At 40.2% G+C, this 21,393-nt stretch overlaps 1 protein-coding gene across 6 annotated transcripts in view; it reads left to right on the top strand.

Moving 5' to 3' along the window:
* Window positions 1–6,918: 6,918 nt before the first annotated feature.
* The window catches only part of STOX2 (storkhead box 2), a 216,699-nt gene continuing 202,224 nt past the window's right edge, over window positions 6,919–21,393 (top strand). For 2 of the 6 annotated variants that reach the window (XM_079141857.1, XM_079141859.1), the window contains exon 1: window positions 8,597–8,846. Coding sequence is in view for 4 of the 6 variants with exons in the window: in XM_079141853.1 (XP_078997979.1) it covers window positions 8,046–8,409 (364 nt within the window). In the remaining 2 variants the exon portion in view is untranslated. Of the gene's footprint in view, window positions 8,410–8,596; window positions 8,901–21,393 lie in introns of those variants that run through there. The other 4 variants (XM_079141852.1, XM_079141853.1, XM_079141848.1 and 1 more) reach the window with 4 other exon arrangements.

Here is a 21,393-nt window from a genome sequence, read left to right on the forward strand (position 1 = left end):
GAGAAAGGTAAGTGTCATTAGTAGGTTGTAGGGAGAAGTGAGGTATGGGATGTGCTTTTGCAGTCGTTTTAATATCAATGTAATTCTCAATCACAAGATAGCACCAATATCCTCAAAGTAAGTAATTCACACGTGTGCCTCAGATAAAAAAGATTACCAACTCTGAGAAAAAAAAGTACTGGAGTCTTTATAGTGTAGTTGTTATGAGTACAGACTATAAAACCAAACTTCTTGGATTTGAATTGTGGCTCAGTGACTTAACAGCTAAGAAGATGCAAATGTTTCAAAACTTCTCTGTGAATCAATTTCTCATCTGTAAATTAGGATAAAAACAGTATCTAACCCATATGGTCATCATGCAGATTAAATGAATGAATATACATGAAGTGTGTATCATGGTACATGACGCATAGGAAGCACCATAAAAAAGTCAGCTATTTTTTTATTCATCTGAAATCAGTTGTAACTTAGGCATTAATAATTGATTCTATTCTTTCTGGATAGTAGGTGAGCACATAGTCATAGCATCAAGCAAAATCATGAATACTGGAAAAGTGATGTGATACAATTATTATTATTTTTTTTAGTGGTTCTGGGGATCCAGCTTGCCTGGCATGCACTCAACCATTGAACTACATCCCCAGCCCTGATGTGACACAATTAAAAGTGCATTTCCTTGAAAGAATCCTTTGGGAGTCTTGTAATTAGAACAAATGGCCACCTTGTGGTTATAGGAGTTCTATGGAAATTCTAGACTCCTACTGCAGTAAGGTTTTATTGAGTGGTTTGAGCAGATGCCATTGTTTCTGACACATACCCATAATACCAGAAAATATGGACTTACGTACGTAAATCCATTCACATTTTTAAATAAAAATAATATATCAGGACATTGTTCTTTCTTTATAAAAATTGACTTTTCCTAGATGCTACTATTAGGACATCAACAAAATATCATTTCCTGCCTAGATTTATATCAATTATAGTTCTATGGGAATGACACATATATTGCAAGAGCAACTGTATTCCAAAGTTATATTTCTATGTAACTAATCATCCCAAAATTTGGTGATGTAAAATTGTCACCATTTTATTATGCTCATGATTCTGTAGGTTAGATATTCAGACAGGGCACAGTGGGGATGGCTCACCTTTGCTATGCAAAAAAGGAAGTTTCGACTGAGAGCCTTGTGTGTCTGGAAATGTTGAGGACAGCTCTCTGGGCCATCAGACTGGGGCCTCAGTTCTTCTATTCTGCTGGGGTTAGAATTTTCCTCATTTATATTTCTGGTGACTGGTCTGGGATGGTGAGGACAACAGAGGATTGGCCAGAGTTGCTCTCTGCACACTTTCTCCATGTGCTCAGTCTGAGCTTCCTCACAACATAATGGTCTCAGGGTAGTTGCACTTGTTACATGGTACTGACTTGGAAAAGCAGAATTGGGAGCTAAGAGATCAATAAGGTTTACACCCATCTGGTACAGTCTCCCTTCAGTTCTATTCTATTGGTCAAAGAAATCACAATGCCTGACCAGCGTCAAAGGTGTGGAAAGACTGCTTCTTGGTGGGGGAGTGGCAACATCCTATCACAGAAATGCACATGAATGAGATTGTGGCAGCCATCTTTAGAAAACACCATCTGCCATGAACAGAAATTCCCATCTGAAGGCACTTAGGCTGGAATGCACCTCCCTTAGCGATGATTGTTTGGGCTTCTGTTATAGCACAGTAGACAAGCAGCAATTGGTAAGTTTGGACAAGAACAAGTTCAGCAAAGCACTCTTTCCCAGCAAAAATGGCAGGCTACTGACTGCAAGCAGTGGGGAGAAGGGCTGACAAAGAGTTTAATTCACAATGCTCTTGCATCCTGCACAAAATCCCACTCATCCTGAACTTCCATCTTGAGACAACTGAAGCAAGTGTTCTCCCCAGGATATTTGAGATGGCTTTGAGGACTATGTGGTTGGATATTCATGCACTTCTACATCACTTTTATCTGAATGTTTTCAAGTAAATTGGAGCATGAATTTCTTGTGAATTATGTAACACTGGTTTATTTTGTAGGTTCTTAGCTTTTTCAGAAGTTGCAGTGGATGGTGAAGAAGCATGGGTTGGAGTCAGAGATCAAGTTCATATTTTGGCTTTATCAAGTATTAATTCATGACCTTGAGCATAGATTACTTAACATCAGAGAAACTAGTTTTTCTTAGAAGAAAATTAGAATAATAATAGTTCTTCCTTACTGAGTTTTGTAAGAATGAGGCATTTAATAAATGTTAAATGTTTTTCCTCAGAAAATAACCAGGAAATCTTACCACTACTAGAGTCAATATAAAGATCTTGGATACCGAATCTAGGAAAGGAAATAGTTGTTTGCAAGCAAAGTTTGCCCATTTCTTTTTGATGGTATGTATAAGCACCTCTTTGAAAGGGATATAATAACAATAACAATATTTCCAGCAATTTCAACAGTGTGATCAATGAAGTTTTGACAAGTTAAGCTCCTTTTAATCTTTTGGACTAGTAAAAGCCCACATCTTCTGAGAAGTCTTCCCTCATATTCTGTCCAATGCAGGACCCACCTGCTTCTCCATCACTTACCTGTTTGACATGCTGTAAATACACTTTTGGTCATTTCTTTACCTAGTGATTGCTATGACCACTTATTTTCTTTGACTGGTGTTTCTTTTGTTTTCATAACAGTATTTGAAGAGATGCTCAGTTTATGTCTGTTCCAGCTCTCTGCTATTTAAGCAACTAGAGATTGGAGGCTGGGGGAGGAGAGATGGGGGTGATGTAAATGTGAGAGGGAGGAAAAAAAAGGAGAGACTGAAAAGAAAAAAAAATTATCTTCATGGACAAATTATGGTGAGTTGACATGGAGCAGAAATAATTGAGTCCACGATGGAAAACACTAAGGGACAGCTAGGAACTGAGAATAATTGAAAATAAAAGTACATTGGGTTACTTATCTCAAAATAGTACTACCATTATATCGACTTCTTAAAAAATCACAATAAAATAAATGGCTATATAAGAAAAGTTGATGGTGATGTTAATGAGATTGGTTATAATGCAGATGCCAACAATAGTAAGAACCAAGAAAGTCTCTCCTCATCCTAACTCTATTGAGCTCTAATGGTGCATCCTCTAAGATGGCCCTTGTTTTGGAGACAGAGTTTTTCTGATATTGGTTTGCTTGCATGTATGTGTGTATTAAGAACTTTCTATGTGTGAAGGAGGTTATTTATATTAGAAATTGCTCTTTTAATTTGTCATGTCATTGCAATTGTCTGAGTAGTAGAACCTAATCCTGGTTCATTATAAATGTTGTGGTAGGCAGCTTCTACAACTCCTAACCATCTGTACCTCTTGGTATTCATACCTTTGCTTAATTCCCTCTCCTTAAGTGTGGGCTTGGCTTGAATGACTCATTTCCAGCAAATGGAATGCAGCAGTGGTGATGGGATGTCACTTCTAAGATTAGACTGTGACTTCCATCTTAGATGGTATGAAGAAAGTCATCTTGCATGTGGTGAGCTACCTTAGGGTCCATGTTACAAGGAATAAGGTGGACCTCAAGAGAGTGAGGACCTGAGACCCTAAAACTAACTCTCCAGAACTGAATCCTGCCAACAATCACGTAGGTGAGCTTGGAGATGGATCCACACCCATTTGGACCTTCAGATGAGACCACAGCCCTGGCTTGACTACAAGTTCATAGAGACCTCAAGCCAAAAGCAACCAGTAGGGCTGAATCTGGATCCCTAACCACAGAAACTGGGATGATGAATTTTTGTTGTTTTAAGCTACCAGGTTTTGAGATAATTTGTTATGTAGTAACTGAAACAAATGTCAAATATCCTTTACTCAAGAGGCAGTGTTGAAGGACTTTTTGAGAAAACTCTACCTTACCAGTAGTTAGTTAGCTAGATGGAACACATGGAGATTGAGCTCTGCAGACAAGCTGGCTAGATTAGGATTCTAGTTCTGCCACTTCATTGATGGGGAATCTGAGACAAGTTACTTACATTCTGTGTATCTTAGTTTCCTCATCCATAAAACAATGAGAATGGTAATAATATGTAAGAATATGTATGAATTAAAGACCTTTTCATACTGTTAACTACTGAAGTGCATTTCACTCCATTATTTGAGGAAGACAATAAATGACTCTTGGATCTAGATGTGGAAAGAGTATGTAGATAGGATTTGTCCAGACGTCTTAGAGCTGAGCTCCTAAGTTATGTATTTTGGAAAAGAGACTTTATTTCTGCAGATTTAGGGATAGGATAGGGAATGTTTGAGTCTTAGTCTTAACCAAAACTTGGCTTTAACACTTTTGAGCCTAGGTAATTAGCAGAAATGGGAAGACCTATTTTTTATTTTTCATTTTGAGGCAATTTTTCAACAAGTAACTATTTGAAAACACTGCTCCTTTGAGTGTAGGGAATATTCTTTGTTCTGGAAAAATCATTTGAACAAGTGGTATTTAGTTATGCAATACATAACAGATGTATTAGTACACAGTAATACATCTCCTCTGGATAGAATATGTCCAGACAGAGTTCAAAGGGAAATATATTTGGTTGTCAGGGGTGCCCCACGTTGGAGGTAGTCTTGCATTTCTTTTCCTAGGGAAATGTATCACATAGGCAAATGCTTGTTCTTATGGTATTCTGGACATTTTTGTTCCAAAACTGCTGATGGAAAATGAAGAGTATGTGTGGTGATATTCTGGGAACAAACAGAACTGCTTTAGGGCAAGATGACAGAAGGCCTACATCATGGAGCACTCTACCTTAGTTCCTTGAAGCAGCATGGTTTAGGCAAGATTGGGAGATAATAAGGAGCCCTTGAGAAGCTTCATGAGCAGGGATCAGGATAAAGGGAGGCATGGCAGGAGACCCCAAATATAGCTGATGCTATATTTCTGTTGCTGGCAACTTACCTTGGAAGCAATCACATGGAAAAGGTTGGATCACAAGATGGTCTTGCGCGTAAGTACTAGTCATTTAGAAAAGCTCTGAAAAGGATTCAGTCTGGAAGGATAGTTTGCCCAGGTGATCTTTAAGGTCCCTTCCTTCTTATGATTATATGCTATTTAAAAATGCAAGACACGATAGAACTTGCAGTAGAAGCAGCAAAATTCCCACTTCTGATTCACTGGAGGGAAAGCCTAGACATTGCAATGCAGTTGTATTCTGGGCTCTGGGAGAAGCAGAAATTGGGATTAGGAAGGAACTATACCATGGGAAAAATGTATCTCCATATGTGAATGACTAGAGAAGGAAGAAATTGGTGTTTCATTGAACGCCTGCCACTTTACACATTATCTTGCTTCTCATAACAACTCTCCATTTTGGACATAAGAAATTTGAAAGTGACAGAGGCAACTTGCCTAAGTAAATAGATTGATAAGTAGATTGAATATCTAAGACCACATTCCATAGTCAACTCCTTGTAAAAGCCATGCTGTCTAATATTTACCGTACAAATTACTGAGGACATTTATATTATAAAGGGGTAAGTATCATGGGGAGGGGAATGCTCATGAATAAGTGGGCTAATCAAAAACAAATGTCACCTCAGTAGCAGTGAACATCCCTATTGGCCAGATGTTGGCTTCTGAGTAACAATCTTCAATAAAAAGAACCAGAATTCCTTGTTAAAATGGCTGATCACCCCCACCCCCACCCCTGAAGTGAAAAGATCTTGGGACCTCCTGAAATGTCAGAAAGTAAGAACATTCTCAGAGATGATTGGATAGATCCAAAAGCCAATTTTAGAGGGTCATACTGGGTTAATTTAGGATCATATGAGCACAAAAATAAATGATAGTTAAGAATTATAACCATAAAAGTAGAAATGCATAGTCTCAGTCAATACAAATAATAGAGAAGAAAGGATAGCTTATCCTTACCGTGTAATGGCAACTAATAAATATAGAGGGAATGATGGAATTATATTACCAGAATTTAGCAACCATTATAATAACCAGGCCGAGCTAGAATCACTAATCACTATAGCTAATCGGTAAAATTTTGAGGAGTAACAGGATGATATTTATATAGTCTCAAAGCTTCTCTCAAAAAGATACTTGTTCATTACAAAGAGTAAAAAGGAGTTTATACTAGAGAGATGTTAAAAACAGCTTAGAAAAGGAATTTGTGTATGTGTGGTCTCAAAGGGTAAAATGTTAACTGGGGAACCTGACAAAAGATATGTGGGTGATTCTTTGTACAATTCCTACAACATTTATCTGTCTGAAATTATGTCAAAATAAAAAAAATTAAAGAGGTAAGTACAAATAAACAAGCAAGTCACAAGTGTAACATTTTTCTTTTTTCCCTTTTCCCATTCACCATTACTTCCCTTCTGGAGGACCAGCCACTGAGGAAGGAGGTGAAGAATGTGGCATTTCAACAGCGCCAAATTGAGGCTTAGAGCTAAAACACTAAAAGCTGGGCAAGAAAATAACAGGTCTCACCCAGTGTGTGCCTAGGGAATTCTCAGGGCAGGATTCAGAGCTCTAGCTGCTTTCCTCATGCCAAACCCAGGATTCAGCTTTATGAGGTCTGAGGAGCACCTGGTGTCTGTGACTGGTGACATGCCCTGGTAATGATGCAAATTTTGTAATCTGAGGGGACTTCATATTCCTTTCTTCTCTTGATTCTTTCCCCAGCTCAGTGACAGGGGCTGAGTAGTACTTAACTTCCATTTTATAGATGGGGAGACTGAATTATGTGTTCAAGGTCACCCTCCTCAAAGACTAGGCTTTCAAGAATCACAGGATACCAGTAGCAGAGTGCTCAGTTATTCCTTCAATCACCAAGTGTAGGCTGGACAACATTTTTTTTCTGGTTCATTGTTTTCCAAAGCATGATCTAGGACCATCACCCAGGAATTTGCTAGAAATTAAAAAAAAAAAAAAAAAAAGGAATATTAAAAAAACCAAGTACTCTCCAGATCGACTAAATCAGAGACTCTGGGGATGGGACCCACATACTTGATTTTAATAAATATTCCTGGTGATTCTGATGCACATTGAAGTTAGCCACTGCTCTAGGTAATTGGAACTTTAACCCCTAATGCTTCTTATATCAATCACCTCTTTAGATAAGACTTCAAGTCTCTCGATTTAAGAAAAATAGGCAAAAACAGAACCCTGTATAGAAACAAGCCTAAAAAGAAAAAGTATAATCATTTCCTTTTTAGTAAATTTCTATGACCTCTTAATGAATTGAGTGCTGCGTAGCTTATACTGGGAATTACTGGGTTTCTTTAGAGTAGGCCCACAGTACCTGTTGGAGACCCAACAGTAGAGTTTCATAAGAGTTTGCGAGGAGGTACTGATGACAATTTTTCGTGGTTGACTAAGTTTTTTAAAAAGCCACTTTCAAGGGTACATTAACTAGTCAGCGGGAGGTGGGAGGTGGGGGCGGGGGTGGAGCGTGGGGAGGAGCGACGCTCGAAGCTCGGGAATCGGTGCCTTCCAAGTGTTGCCGAGTCCCTCCCTCTCCCCCGTGCGCCTCCCGGTACGCTCACGGGCCCGCCACCCAAACGCACCCCTCTGGCCATCCACGCCACTTAGATCACCTTAGACACCGGACTCCTCGGAATTCCTCGGGCCGAGTCCAGCCAAGGGGATTCCCGGGCTCTGTGCGAACTGCCCGCCCCCTCGGCACCCTCCTCCTGGTCTCCGCCCCCGCCGGGGCCGCCGGGTGCCGAGGGCGGAGAGGGTGCAGCCGCTGGAAAATGAGCGGTGCCGGGAGGGTGGCCCGGAGCTGCAGGTAACGTGCTCGGGACCTCGGGCGGGGGCGGGCTCCGCACCCCTTCCCTTTCCTGCGCAGCGACCTGCGGCGCCCGCCTGCGGGCTGGGACTGCGCTCTGGCCGGCGTCCGCAGCAGCTGGGTCGCGGGGGGCGGTCAGCAGGACTCGGCGGGGACACTGACGCTCCCCACTTGCCGTGCAGCTACGTCCGGGCGGCTGTTCTCAGCACCGGCGAGGGACGGCGGCCGCGGTGAGCCGGGGCCGGGCGGCGGATGCCTCAGAAGATGGAGAAGTTTCTGCAGATCGCGCCTCACTCTCTAGCCATCGTCCTGGGCCCGGCCGAGGGGCCGGCAGGAGAGAGGCCCCGGGCGGCCCAGCCCGAGCCCTCGGTCCAGCCCCGGCAACTCGCCCGACACCACATCGGCTACGAGATCTTTGCGGATTTCAAGGCCGAGAACATGCAGCACTTCTGGAACAAGAAGGTCACGGCGGCGGTGGCCGAGACTTTCTTCCTGGGCTGGATCGACGAGCAGGTCCTGCTGATCCAGGGAAAGGAGGAGCATCTGGAAGCGCTGCGCGAGGGCTGGACCCGCCGGGCGCTGCGGCCACCTTCGGGCTTCCACATCCGCTGCCTGGGTGAGTGAGGCCGCGGCGCGCCCCGTCCACTCGGGTCCATTTCTTCCGCGGGACCCCCAGCCTGCCCTGAGCCTGCCCGCCGCCAGCACCGCGGAGGTGACCGGTGCCTGGGCATCTCCAGATGCCTGCGCCTCGGCGCAGGGCGTGGGGACCGTCGGCCCTCTGGAATCTCGGGTTGGGGAACTTCCTGGCACCTAAAAGAGGGAGCTGTGCTTTTCCCCACACGCCTCCCGGGCCGGCCCACGGAGCCTCCCTGGCGGCGCAGGCGGCGCACCCCGGCGGGGCGGTGCCTGGGGCGGCCAGGTAGGCGGCGCGGTGGTGGCGCGCGAGCTCAGCGGTGCGCGGCCGCTCTGGGGTCTGTGAGTCTCACCTTGTCCGCGCAGCGCTGGTGGCGGAGGTGCGTGCAGAGCTGAAGAAGGTGAAGAGCGCAGATTCAGGTAGCGTCAGGTAGCTGCGAGGCTCCAACTCCCAAGCGATGGCTGGCAGTTCAGGTGCGCCGCCGGCCCCCGGACTCCTTTCCCAGGGTGGCGACCTCGGGGGACGCGTCAGGTAGCTCAGGTGTCGGTACGCACCTGCATTTCAGACAGAACGGTAGATTTCGTTTTAAATATCTTGCTTCCAGTACTTTTTTCCACGTCATTTTGTGTGACTGAAGGAAGTAAGGACAACAAAGGACAGAGAAAAAAGCCCGAACTCTTGTTGATGAAAGAGGAAAAGAAAAATGTTAACAGGGGAAGGGAGTCCGAGAGGTGATTTTTGCCACCGCACTTTCAATGTTGCCTTGACTTGCTGTTTTTTATTGCACTGCTTAACATTTTTTCTTAATCCAGTTTGCATAGCTTTTCGAATTTGCTTTTTAGTTTTGTAGCGTGGGCCCGGTGGCTAAAAGCGAGTATAGTAAATAGTAATGCTTTATGAAACGATTTCAAGGAAGAAAGCGTTCTTTCTAGTTTCAGGGTTTAGAAATTCTTTCGTGACATTTTGGGAAGAGGTCAAAAGTTCAAACTCTAAAAGCAAAGTTGCCTTTTTCGTTACCCATGGTTGCTATGATGCCTTCCTCTGAAGGATTAGCTTTTACCTGCTAATGTGTTTTATATGCGCATGACAAATTTATAGCGTTTTCAATTTTGTTGTGTTTTGTCTATTTTTTTATAGCAGAGATTTTTACAAAGCTGTCCTTGAATAGAGTAGATAAAAAGCAGCTTGCATCTTGTGGGTTTTGTAACCTGTGCTGCATTTCAAAAGATGCTTTAATTCTCCTCCACCACCACCTCCTCCTCCTCTTTTCTTTTTCTTTCTTTCTTTTTTTTTTTTTTAGTTTAGGAGAACCCTCAGTTGCCTTCATGTAATTAGGCTGCTTTAGTGAAAGGGCTGAGGTTAATACTTATGAGACTTGATCTGCTCTTTTACTGTAGGGCTTTAACACATTAGGAAAAAAAAAATATATATATATATATATATATATGTATATATGCACACACACAGACACACATATATATTTACACATTAGGAAGAATATATATGCATATATGTATTCATAGTCATATTTATGCACTATATAGATTTTCCCTACAGCATTTTAATAGTTTGAGACTTGTTCTCATACTTATTTTTTTCTGCTTTTTATATTGGAAGTGGTCAAATATATTCAAAATTAGTATAATATAAAAACAGCATATTGAAACCTTCAGGTACCCAACTTCCAAATGTATCAGTGGCCTTGCCAATTATACTTCATCCACCCCTACCACCACCATTTTGAAATCTCAGATATGATAACATAATTTAATTTGTAAATATTTTAGTGTAAAAAATATTTTAGTGTGTTCATTTTTTTCCATTTCAGCAGAATTTATAAGCCCATAAGAATTCATGATCTATCCACCAAAGAGAAAATATCCACCAAAGAGAAATATTTTGGCAGTTTTTAAAGGTTCCAAATTGCTGTAGTTGATTGTTGCCCTGATCTGGGTAGGTTCAGGGGGTTGTCTCAGGCTAACAGTTTTCTGATGGGGCTTGCTATGGCTATTGCAGTATTGATTGGCTCAACCCTTACCTTAGTTTCATCCTAGGAAGAAAAGGGACTTCCTCTTAAAAGGGAGGCATCAGATGAAAGAGCAGGGGTGATACCTGCTGATATCAGAGTGAGAACTTTCTTTTGAACTGCCTTGGAGGATCAACATCTGTACTGGAATTCCAGTTGTGCTTCAGTAATGATGGTACAACTCCGAATTGCTTGAAAGATTTTATCTGCTATAAAAATTCTCAAATGGAACCTTAGTGTCTGTTGCAGGCTTCCTCATTTTTCCTTCTTGCCACATATTTTATTGGGCTTTGTAATGCCAGTGTCTGAGAGTCACTGATAATTGACTTGCAGGCTTTTTTTCTGAGCCACAGTATGAGTGATGACAAGGTCAAATGCTCAGAAAGAAGGGGCTGGGGATGCAAAACCACAGTGGAATGTCCACCCAGAGCCTGGCTGAAACTCTACTCTGAGAAGAGCGATTGATGTTAACATAGGGATATCCTGGAATCTTTGAAATTTATACGCAAAAATAGGAATCAGTCACTGTCTTTGACACTTTTTTATTAGTAATACATTTCTTGCAGCATCTCTGGTCTGCATTACATGTATTATCAGATATTTTTATACTACTTTGTGACTTTAGGTAATTATTTCATGAATGTGAAATACCTATGGAACCAATCTCATCAACAAACACTGCAGAGGGCGCTGTTATTCCTACTGGTTGAATTTGAATGAAACTCATCAATCACCAGTAGTCCTCTGAAAAAACTGGTAGCCAAATGCTGGTTCAAGTTCTATTATTCTTATGGTAGATAATGATTATTCATAAAATTGGTTGTTTTCTAGGTGTTCTCTTGGACCCCATTGTGGAGAGTTGTAATAAAACTCTTCTCTTAGATTGTCCCATTGAAGATGGGAGAGGAATGGCTTTGCTTCTGTTCTGGATTTTGATTTTCCTGGGTTTGTGCTCTCACAAAACCTACAGTAGAGAAGCTGCTCAGGGAGAAGCAGAGAAGGGTTTGCCTGGGCATTTTCCTGGCTAGTCTGCAGTACAGTTGAGGCAAATCCACAAGTTTATATATTTTTTTGTAACTTGAAAAATCTATGTTGAAAAAATGCAAGCATTTTGGTGCCTGTAATTCCAAAAGTTCTAACCAACTATAAAATTTTGGCAAAGGTTGGAAAACAAGGTAGTAATCACATGTATTAACAAAAAGCAGGGAATTAGGGAGCTTGAAGAGAACATAGTTTTTTTTTTTATATTCAGATCTTCTACTTAGAAATAACCTACTATAATATTCAAGTCCATTCTTAGAAATAGCCTACTCTGGGCAAATGGAACAAAAGGTCAGACATTTGATTTCTAGAACTCCCTTAAAAGGGCTGCATATGTGTATATGAGAAGTTAGTAGCATTTTAAAATTGTACTATGTATTTTGAGTAAATCTTATTAAAATAAATCCCATACATATTTATTGAGGACTTACTAGTGTTAGTCTCTGTGTCATTTTCTGAGACTCAGAAGGCATGCAGTTTTGGGGAGGGGATTCAGACATCAAAAACTGAGCATGTTAAGTGTTTTGAGGACTTCAGTTACTTTTGCCTTGTGAGTAGGTAGGGGTGGTTTCCTGGGAATGAGATGAGCTAGGCCTTGTGCAGGTGCGTGTGGGAGATTGTGCAGAGTGGAGAGTTCAAACCATGTTTGGGAACTGGGTGGGGTGTACAGGGTAGAATAGTGTAAGACAACAGAAAGGTAGGCAAGGGCTGGATATGAAGATTTAGATGCCACCGGGAGCTTTTAAGCAGGAGGAGGGTGACAGTTTTTGATCTGTGATATAATGAGATTTGAGGGGCCAATGTGGGTGATGAATGGGACTAAGAGGGACTTAGAAACAGGAATACCAGCTAAGAGTCCATGGAAACAGTCATGGGCAGAAATGATAAGTACTGTATTTGTCTCTTATGGTCCATTGCACAGATACCCTGGGTGAACCCAGAGGACCTTAACCATAAATTCCATAAACCCTCAAGCATTAATGTGGAGCCACACACTCCCCTCTCTCGTGGGGCCCCTGGATTTTTTCAGTTCTCAGGGAACATAAGTTCCCTTGACTTCAGATCTCAGGGAACATAAGTGAGCCATCTCTGTTCCCTTCAGTGGCTCTTTACACTTTCCTATTTGATCCTTAGATATTCAAATAATTAGGACCAAATATACTTTTTAGGACTTGAGTATTCTTTTTAGACTGTGTCAGAACTTATAGTTCATGTTATAAAATTGTTTAGAACATATGGGCATCAAGATTTATATTCTATTTCAAATTTTTAAATTTTTTTTTCCAAAAAGAGTTGCTCTCTTGAAGCGTTTTCTCTAAGAAATCAAATTTCAAGAGAGAATTGTTAAAAAAAAAAAAAAAAACCTGTATATTCCAAAAACATTTGCATACACAAAGAGTTCGAGTTAAAGTGCTTGTTTAGGTCAGTTTAAAATTGAATAGTATTTCTAGACTGATAGTTTGAATTGCTCAACGATCGTTTTGAAGCCTTTTGAATTATAAATGTCAATTCATTCAGCAACTGGAGCACCTGCCAATTTCTGGGTTTGGTTCTAGGCAGCACTAAAGTGGAGAACGAGGCAGGCGTGGTTCTTTTGGAGGCTACGTTTTAGTGAGGCATCAGATATTTAAAAATTTAAAGAAGAAAGGTGGAAAGATAGAGATTAATGGGGAGAAATGTCATAATAGTTAATATTTATTGATTATTTACTATTTTAGGTGCTTTATTTTCATTAGCTAACCTTTTTGACTCCTGCACTCTTTAGATGTCTTTATATTACTGTTTTAGTCAGCTTTTTCATTGCTGTGTCTAAAAGGACCCAACCAGAACAACTGTAGAGGAGGAAAAGTTTATTTAAAGGCTCATGTTTCAGGGTTCTCAGTTCAAAGACAGCAGACTCCATTCCTGGGGGCCCAAGGTGATGCTGAACAACATGGTGGAGGAGTGTGGCAGAGGGAAACAGCTCATATGAGGATCAGAAAGCAGAGAGAAAGCTCTGCTTGCCAGATCCAACTATGTACCCCAAAGCCACACTGCAGTGCCCCATCTCCTCCAGCGCCCCATCTTCTCCAGCTCCACCCCCCCGCCTTCAGTTACCAATCAATTAATCCGGTCAGATGATTAATTCACGGATTGGGTTAAGATTTTCATAACCCAATTGTTTCTTCTCTGAACTTTCTTGCATTGTCTCTCACCTGAGCTTTTGGGGGACACCTCATATACAAACCTATCTATTTTGAAAATGGGATATTGAGGAACAGAAAGATAAGTGCTGTAGTTTAAATATTCTTTGTCCCCTGAGAAAGTCATGTTATAATTTGCCATTGTGTTGGTTTTATATGGTGAGATCTTTTAAGAGGTGCTTAGGTCATTAAGTGGAGAATTATGCCTTTCTCAACTGAGTTAATTTTTGCAGTAATTACCTGGAGAGTGTGCTGTTATAAAATGAGATTGCCTATAGTATTTTGCCCTTACCTACTTACCCTTTCAGCTTTCCACCATGTTATGATACTCTTGGAAGACAGTGTAGCTAATGCTCTTGCACTTCAACCTCCAAAAGCATTGGACAAAGAAATTCTTTTCTTTCTAAGTGACCCAGTCTCAGGTATTCTGTTATAGCAATAGAAAATGAACTAAGACAGTAAATATTTCTCTAAGGACATTTAATTAGTAAATGATAGAGGTAAACTCTATATCCAGGCAGATATATGTGAGAGCAGTGTCTTGAATAATTACTATATACAAACTTAATTGAGGGAACACTTGAATGATGGGTCAGGCATCAGCCAAAAGTGATGGAGGAGCAGATGGAACCCATATTGTTGTGTTGGAGGAACAGAAAAGAAAGTCAGAGGGTCTGGCAAAGTTCAGGTCTTGAGGGGACTTGTGGGCATATATTCTGTGGTGAGAGGATATGAGCATCCAATAAATATAGAGTGCTGGGTTGGGGACTGTAGAAAATCCAGAAAAGTCTGATGTGGGCCTCATTTTTAAAGAAGCTTACCTCTCATATTAAAATCTTAGGATTAAGTCTAAACAGTGAACAATGATGTGTTTAAAGTTTTATTGATGTCTAGTAGTCATAATTTTTTTATGCATTACCTCACTCTGGCTCAAAGATATTTTAAGCAAAGGCATGTCAGTTTATTATACTAAAGCATTTAGAATGAACCTGTGAGATCTAGGCCTTACCTAACCATAACTGAGAGATTTTGCAAAGATTTATACATTTCATTACTGATAGCTTACTTATGGTCTTGAGCACATGTTTGGTTCCTTGAGGGCTGCCTTTGAATTTGGAAAAGAAATTGCATTGAAAGGTAAATTTGGGAGTTGTTACTGAGTTCTTTAGAAGGGCTGGGGATCCGGGGATATAGCTCAGTTGGTAGAGTGCTTGCCTTGCAGGCCCTGGGTTCAATCCCCACCAATGCAAATAAGTAAATAAAAGGGTGCTTAAAACAGAAAAGTTGTCTATCTGGGCATATTGTACAGGAGTGAAGGTGCTTCTATTCTAGAGGATGATTGTATGTTTTGGAACAAAACAAAAAAGCAGGGAAGTTTGTTGTACATAAGCTTTTTGCTCCTAGTAATTTTAAACATTTTCAGTCTACTTATAGTATCTCACACAGTGATGATTTAATCAACTTAAAAACAGAATTTTCAACCCAGCATGGTGGCATGCGTCAGTTGTGCCATACTGGGGAGGCTGAGGCAGGAGGATGCTTGAGCCCAAGAGTTTGGGGCCAGTCTGAGCAACACAATAAGTCTCCATTTCTAAAAGCTAAAACAAAAACAGAATTTTCAGTGTATGCAGTGGTGTTATCATAGTTACTGGAAGTTCAGAGATTGTACTTGAATCATTTTACTCAGTTTATATTTGTGAAACAAACTTTAAGCCTTGTAATATAGCTATAGATAAGAGATAATTGCAGACACTAGGTAATATGGGGAACTAATTATCTGGTTTATAATTTATCTCACTTAAGATTAAATAGGAATGCTGTTAAGAAATTAGATGTAGATCTAATGTACTAATATATAATACTATAATAATAAATGTATCTTTAAGAAGGTCCAAGAGCTTTTGATAAACTTGATGTATTAGTTAACTTTGTGTTACTGTGACAAAAATACCCAAAAAGAAAAACTTAAAGGAGGGAAAGTTTACTTTGATTCACAGTCCATAATGGGTCCATTCCATTACTCTGGGCCCAAGATGAGGCAGGACATCATGGCAGAAGGGTGTGGTGGACAAGTCCTTCACACCTCACAGCAGCCACGAAGCAGAGAGAGGGAAGCGGGAAGGGACCACAGGGAAGATACATCCTTCCAGGGAATGCCCCCAGTGACCCACCTCCTCTAGCCACACCCACCTGCCTACAGTTACTACCTAGTCCATTTAAACTAGGATGAATTGATGAGGTTACAGCTCTCACAATCCAGTCATTTCACCTTTGAACATTCCTGCATTAACACAGGAACTTTTTGGGGAAATCTCATATCCAGATCATAACATTTGAGTCACACTGTTATTGGAGGATTTGTTTTAGATAGCTTTTTGTATCTCGATATTAGCTGATCTCAACACTGTTACACTATCAGAAGTAGACACTGTCAAGGGCCAGAGCTAGAGCTATTTCTTTGAAGCATTTGATAAAAGACTTAGATAAAGAGGTAAAGAGGATTCATCCAATCCTTTGGGTTAAAGATGAGGATGTACCGTCCTAGGGTTTAGAAAGTCCACATGAGCAGACTCCAGGTCTTCAGATGTTCTTATGATGTTAATAATGTGAATAATACCTCTGTGTTGGAGAATTCACCTTTTTTTTCTTTTTCTTTTCTTTTCTTTTCTTTTTTTTTTTGGTACCCAGGGGTGCTTAGCCACTAAGCCACATCCCCAACCTTTTTTATATTTTATTTTGAGATGGGGTCTCAGGATTTCTCTAAGTTGCTGAGGGCCTTGCTAAATTGCTGAGTCTGGCTTTGAACTTGCAATCTTCCTGCCTCGGCCTCCTGAGCTACTGGGACAATTCCCCTGCGCCCAGTAAGTGAGAATTTACTCTTAAGACCTAAACACACATAATAAAAATCTATTTTCTCAATTTACTTTGAAAGCCCTAGAATATTATTTTCTAAAATGATTGTCTCTGTAACCAGGATGTCACATGATCCTTTGCAGAACACATCATATCCTTTAGTTTATTTCCAGGTTGTGGATACCGGTAACTAGTAATAAGCTCAAAATAATCTTCTTCTCATGGATCTAGGGTCCTTGGAACCCCCTAAAGGTTTACCAGTGTCTTTAAGAGGTAGAATCCAGTCTGGTAGGATTCCATCTTCTTACCGCCTGAGATTTCTGCAGTCTTCTGTCTTCATGGTGGACCCAAAGATGCTGAGAGATGCTGGCTCAAAGGATGGGCACAGAACCCAACAGTTCTTGCTTTTGATTCTTCCTCAGGGACTTTGGATTTCACAGCGTTTTTAGTCTCTCTCTGCACCTTTTATTCAGTGCTGGCTCAGGCAGCTTCCCTGATCCTTCCTGCTCAGCTCCTCTATTTTTCCTCCAGGGTTTGGGCAATTTTTTCCTCTCAAACTTTTGCAACACAATGTTAGGATTACATCTGTGTTTCTGCTTCTAAGTAAAGTTTTATGCCCTCCCCACTCTTTATTTATTGATTTTTTTAACAAAAGTTCTCTTTCTGTGTCCATTTCCAGGACAATAGACCCAGTACGTGTTCCTCCAGGGAAAGTCATCTTCAGATGACAGGCTTCTCCTACCACCACCACATCAATACCTGCAGGTGACCTTCTAGGTCCAAGATTTCCTGACACCCTCATGCTGAGAAAGAGGGGAGAACGTCTAGAGTGCTAGAGAGGGGGACACAACCACTGAGACCATTTTCAAAATAAAAATTTTATTTCTGTACAGAAACCCCTAAATCTTTAGCTGTTACCCCTTTAAGAGGTTTTCTCCTTTTGAATGGACCTGCAGATTTTCTAAGCCAAACAAAGCAGCCCTCCAGCCTGCTGCAGGGGTCAGCATTTGCTGCCACTTCCACTTTTGCTACCAATTCTCCTTTTCTTCCTTCTTGGTAATTTGGCTTTGACATCTTCTTGAAGGTGGCATCTGTGCTTTATGCTATTAATTTTACAGCTTAGTTTCTTATATTTTCCACTTGTTTGATGGCCTTTGGTGGGAGGATTGAACTGGGCGAGGCTTGGGGATGGGGGGATAGGCAGGTGAGGTCCCATATGCTTTTGGAGTCAACGGAGATACACAGGGTGTGTGATGGGGAGAAGGTGGGAGTGTGGGAAAGAGCACACGTCCAGATGGGGTGCTGAAAAATGGCAAAGGTGGTAACAGAAGGGGAGAGAGAAGAGAAGAGGATCTTCTGTCAGTGTCGGAACTATGTGGTTAATGTGAGATTGCAGGATGACTTTAGGTTGGAAGGAATCTTGGTGTAAGCCAGGTTGCTTCGTTGAAAATTCTGTCTAGTGGGATTTAGGGCTGAACCCTCTGCATTCTTTCAACCTATCTTGCCAAGGCAGGCGGAGGATTAAGATATCTAATATGGTCATCTCTTGGTTTGCTCGTGAGATTCATTTCAGGACCCTTCTTGGATACCAAAATCCTCAGATGTTCAAGTCCCTGAGAATGGTGTAGCATTTGCACATAACCTACATGCATCCTCCAGTATACTCGAATCTCTAGATGACCTATAAACCTAATATGGTTTAAATGCTGTGTAAATAGTTGCTATACTTTATTGTTTAGGGAAAAATGACAAGAACAAAATCTGTCCACATTGATCACAAATGCATTTTTTTTCTGAATATTTTGATTTGTGGTTGGTGGAATCTGCAAATACTGAAACTGCATATAAGAAATGTGTATTCTGGACTGTTCACCTTGGATTTTTTTTCTCTCCAAATCTCTATTGTCTGGCCAATAAACTAGACACTTCTGGACCCCTTGTAGGAGTGAGTGGATGATTCAGCTCAGTGAACACTGCCATTCTTTTAGAAAGACATTCTCATTCTTCATCTCATCCGTTGCACCTGCATCCATCCTGGACTCTTATTTTGTTGCCCATATTCCCCCGGTCTTTCTCCTTCCAAGATAATGATCTATTACCATCTCGGTTCTGATAACTCATCATTTGCCCCCCTGTTCCTTCTGGTTGGGTTCTGATAAGCTCAGAAAGCCTTGGAAAGCCTGCCGACTTTGGAGTTAATACAGAACCATAGGAAACATGAGTAATTCTTTTTTTCTTATTATGGGAGACTTTGTGACTGGCATGATTTATCTAGGTTGATCACTCTCCTTTCATCAGAGCCTGGTTATTAATTTGTTAAAAAAAAAAGTTTGTTCAAGGCAAGTATTTAATGGTTAGTAGACCATGAAGCACTAATGTAGAATAACAAAAGCATTGCTTTAGAAACCACCTCTGCTTCCAGATAATGGTGGTTACTCTAGTGTCTTTTTTTAAAAAACATTTACCTGTATCATCAACATTTCCTTTTATATTGAAACAGGAACATTCTAAAAGACAGTCTGTGTACATGTGCTTCTTCATTTCATTAATGCTTGCTATTCCCACCTCAGAGTTGGGAGGGGTGGAGTAACAGGAGAAGAGGAAGAATCAACAATTATTAATGTTTACTGTGGGATCAGGGATTATTCTAAGCACTTTATATACATTCTCAATTAATACTAAGAGAGGTATTGTTAATCTTGTTTCCATTTCATGGAAGAGGATGCTGAGATTCAGGGAGTAGCTTTGAATGAGCAATACAAATTTCAGCCCAGTAATCTGACTACAGAGTTTCTGCTGTTAACCCTTATGAGACAGTAGGCCATTTCTGCTGGCAAAGTTTGACTTTGTTCACTCGCATTGAAAAAAATACATATATATATATATACACACACAATGCACATATGTGTGTATATATATATATACACACATATATAGATATGGTACTGTAATTTCTTCTGAAAGTTAAAAATTGAAGACTTGTATTATGATTTATGAAACTTGATTAAAATGTGCAAATATCTCAGCAAATAAATTAAGCAGAATACTAAAGATAATGCTTTGGTCTTGCTATTTTAAGCCAGACAAGTAGTACTGCTTCGAACATCTGTAGAAAGTGACACAAACTTTTGGGTGACTTGCCAGCCCAGTTCTTGATAGAAGGAGTTTTAAAATGCAGCATTAGCAGGTGACTGCAGGATAGTGGTTGTGCCAGATGTGTATTCAAAGAGTTGTCACACTGAAGCCTTAGGAAGTAACTCATGATAAGAAAAATTTTGCAGTCAAATGAGAAGTACTTTATTTTAGAAAATAAGACACTATGAAGGATATTGAGAAAATTGTTTTAATAATAAAAATGGGAAATGGTGCTGGAAGGAACTTTAATCATATCATTCTTCACTGTTCTTTATTTTTCTTTTCTGAGGATCCAGAATTAAATGGCATTTGAGTCTTCAGATTCTGAATAAACAAATTATCAACATTATTGTACTTAATCTCATTCAGGGCATAGCTTCTCCTAGTTAAGTCTGTTTATTTTCTACATAAAAGTTTACACTATAAGTATTAGACATGAAAGTATTATGTTGATTTTTCTCAAATTAAAAAAATTAACTATGTATGGCAAAGTATATTTCAATTCTTTTCAGTTTTACTCTTGATCATGCTACAGATTTTTTTTCCCCAAAATTATATAGGTTCTGTGAAATAAATGTTGGACTGCATGATTTATATGATACATGTGTATTGAATAAATGTAAAGTGTAAAGTCTTCAGAGTTATGAAAATGCTTTTTGTGTGTGTGTGATGCTGGGGATTGAACCCAGGCCTCCTGAATGCTAGGCAAGCACTCTACCACTGAACTACATCCCCAGCTCTAGGAAAATGCTTTTGAGTACAGCTTTGACTCTTCCATGAGCTGCTTTGATTTACAGTATTCTCATTGTCATGGTCATTTAGATCGTCTATCATTAGTATTTTGATTTCCTATTGACCTAGTCAGTATCTTAGCCTAGTTTCTTTCTTCCTTCCTCCCCTAGAAATTGTTTTAAAACTGTTCTTTTTGATTTCTCATATTTTATAATAGTCAGTGTTGACTCTTTTCATAACCATGAGGTGAAAACAAAAATTAAAGGGGGGAAAGTATAAAACTTGAACTGCTGCTATACCAGTTTCAGAGTGTCAGTACAATTACAGTCATTCCTCTGTATACAGAAGGGACTTGGTCCCAGGATTCCTGTGGATACCAATATCTGCTGATGCTCATGTCCCTTATATCAAGTGACATAATACTTACATATAACCTCCTTACATCCTCCCGTAGACGAAGTCATCTCAAGATTACTTACAGTACCTGATACAGTGTAGATACTATGTGAGAAGTTGTTATACCATATTGTCTGGGGAATAAGGACAAGACAAAATGTCTCTACATATTCAGTATGGACACAGTGTTTTTCTTTGAATAATTTCAATCTGCTGTTGGTTGACTCTGCAGATGAAGAACCCATGGGTTTGGAGGGCCTACTGTATGTGTTTTTTCCAAGTTTATTGATAGTATATTATAGCCTAAGAGAGATCAAGTTTTTGTGTTCCACAGAAACTTTAAAAAGAGGAATTTTTCCAGAGGATGTTTATGTGTTAAATTTTGTTATTGAATATATATATATATTAAACATTATATTATTCAAATCTGCTGTGTTCATTTTTTTGTGTTTTTTGGGGGTTAGATGTTGTAATGAGTGTACTAAAGTCATCTCCCAGAAGTTATGTAAGTTTTTTATTATATTACCAGTATTTTGCCTCTACGTATTATGATATTTTGATGTCCTACACATCTTGAGTATTAATTTTGCCTTTTATATA

This window comes from Sciurus vulgaris (genome assembly GCF_902686455.1).
Source record: "Sciurus vulgaris genome assembly, chromosome: 5".
Taxonomy (NCBI): domain Eukaryota; kingdom Metazoa; phylum Chordata; class Mammalia; order Rodentia; family Sciuridae; genus Sciurus; species Sciurus vulgaris.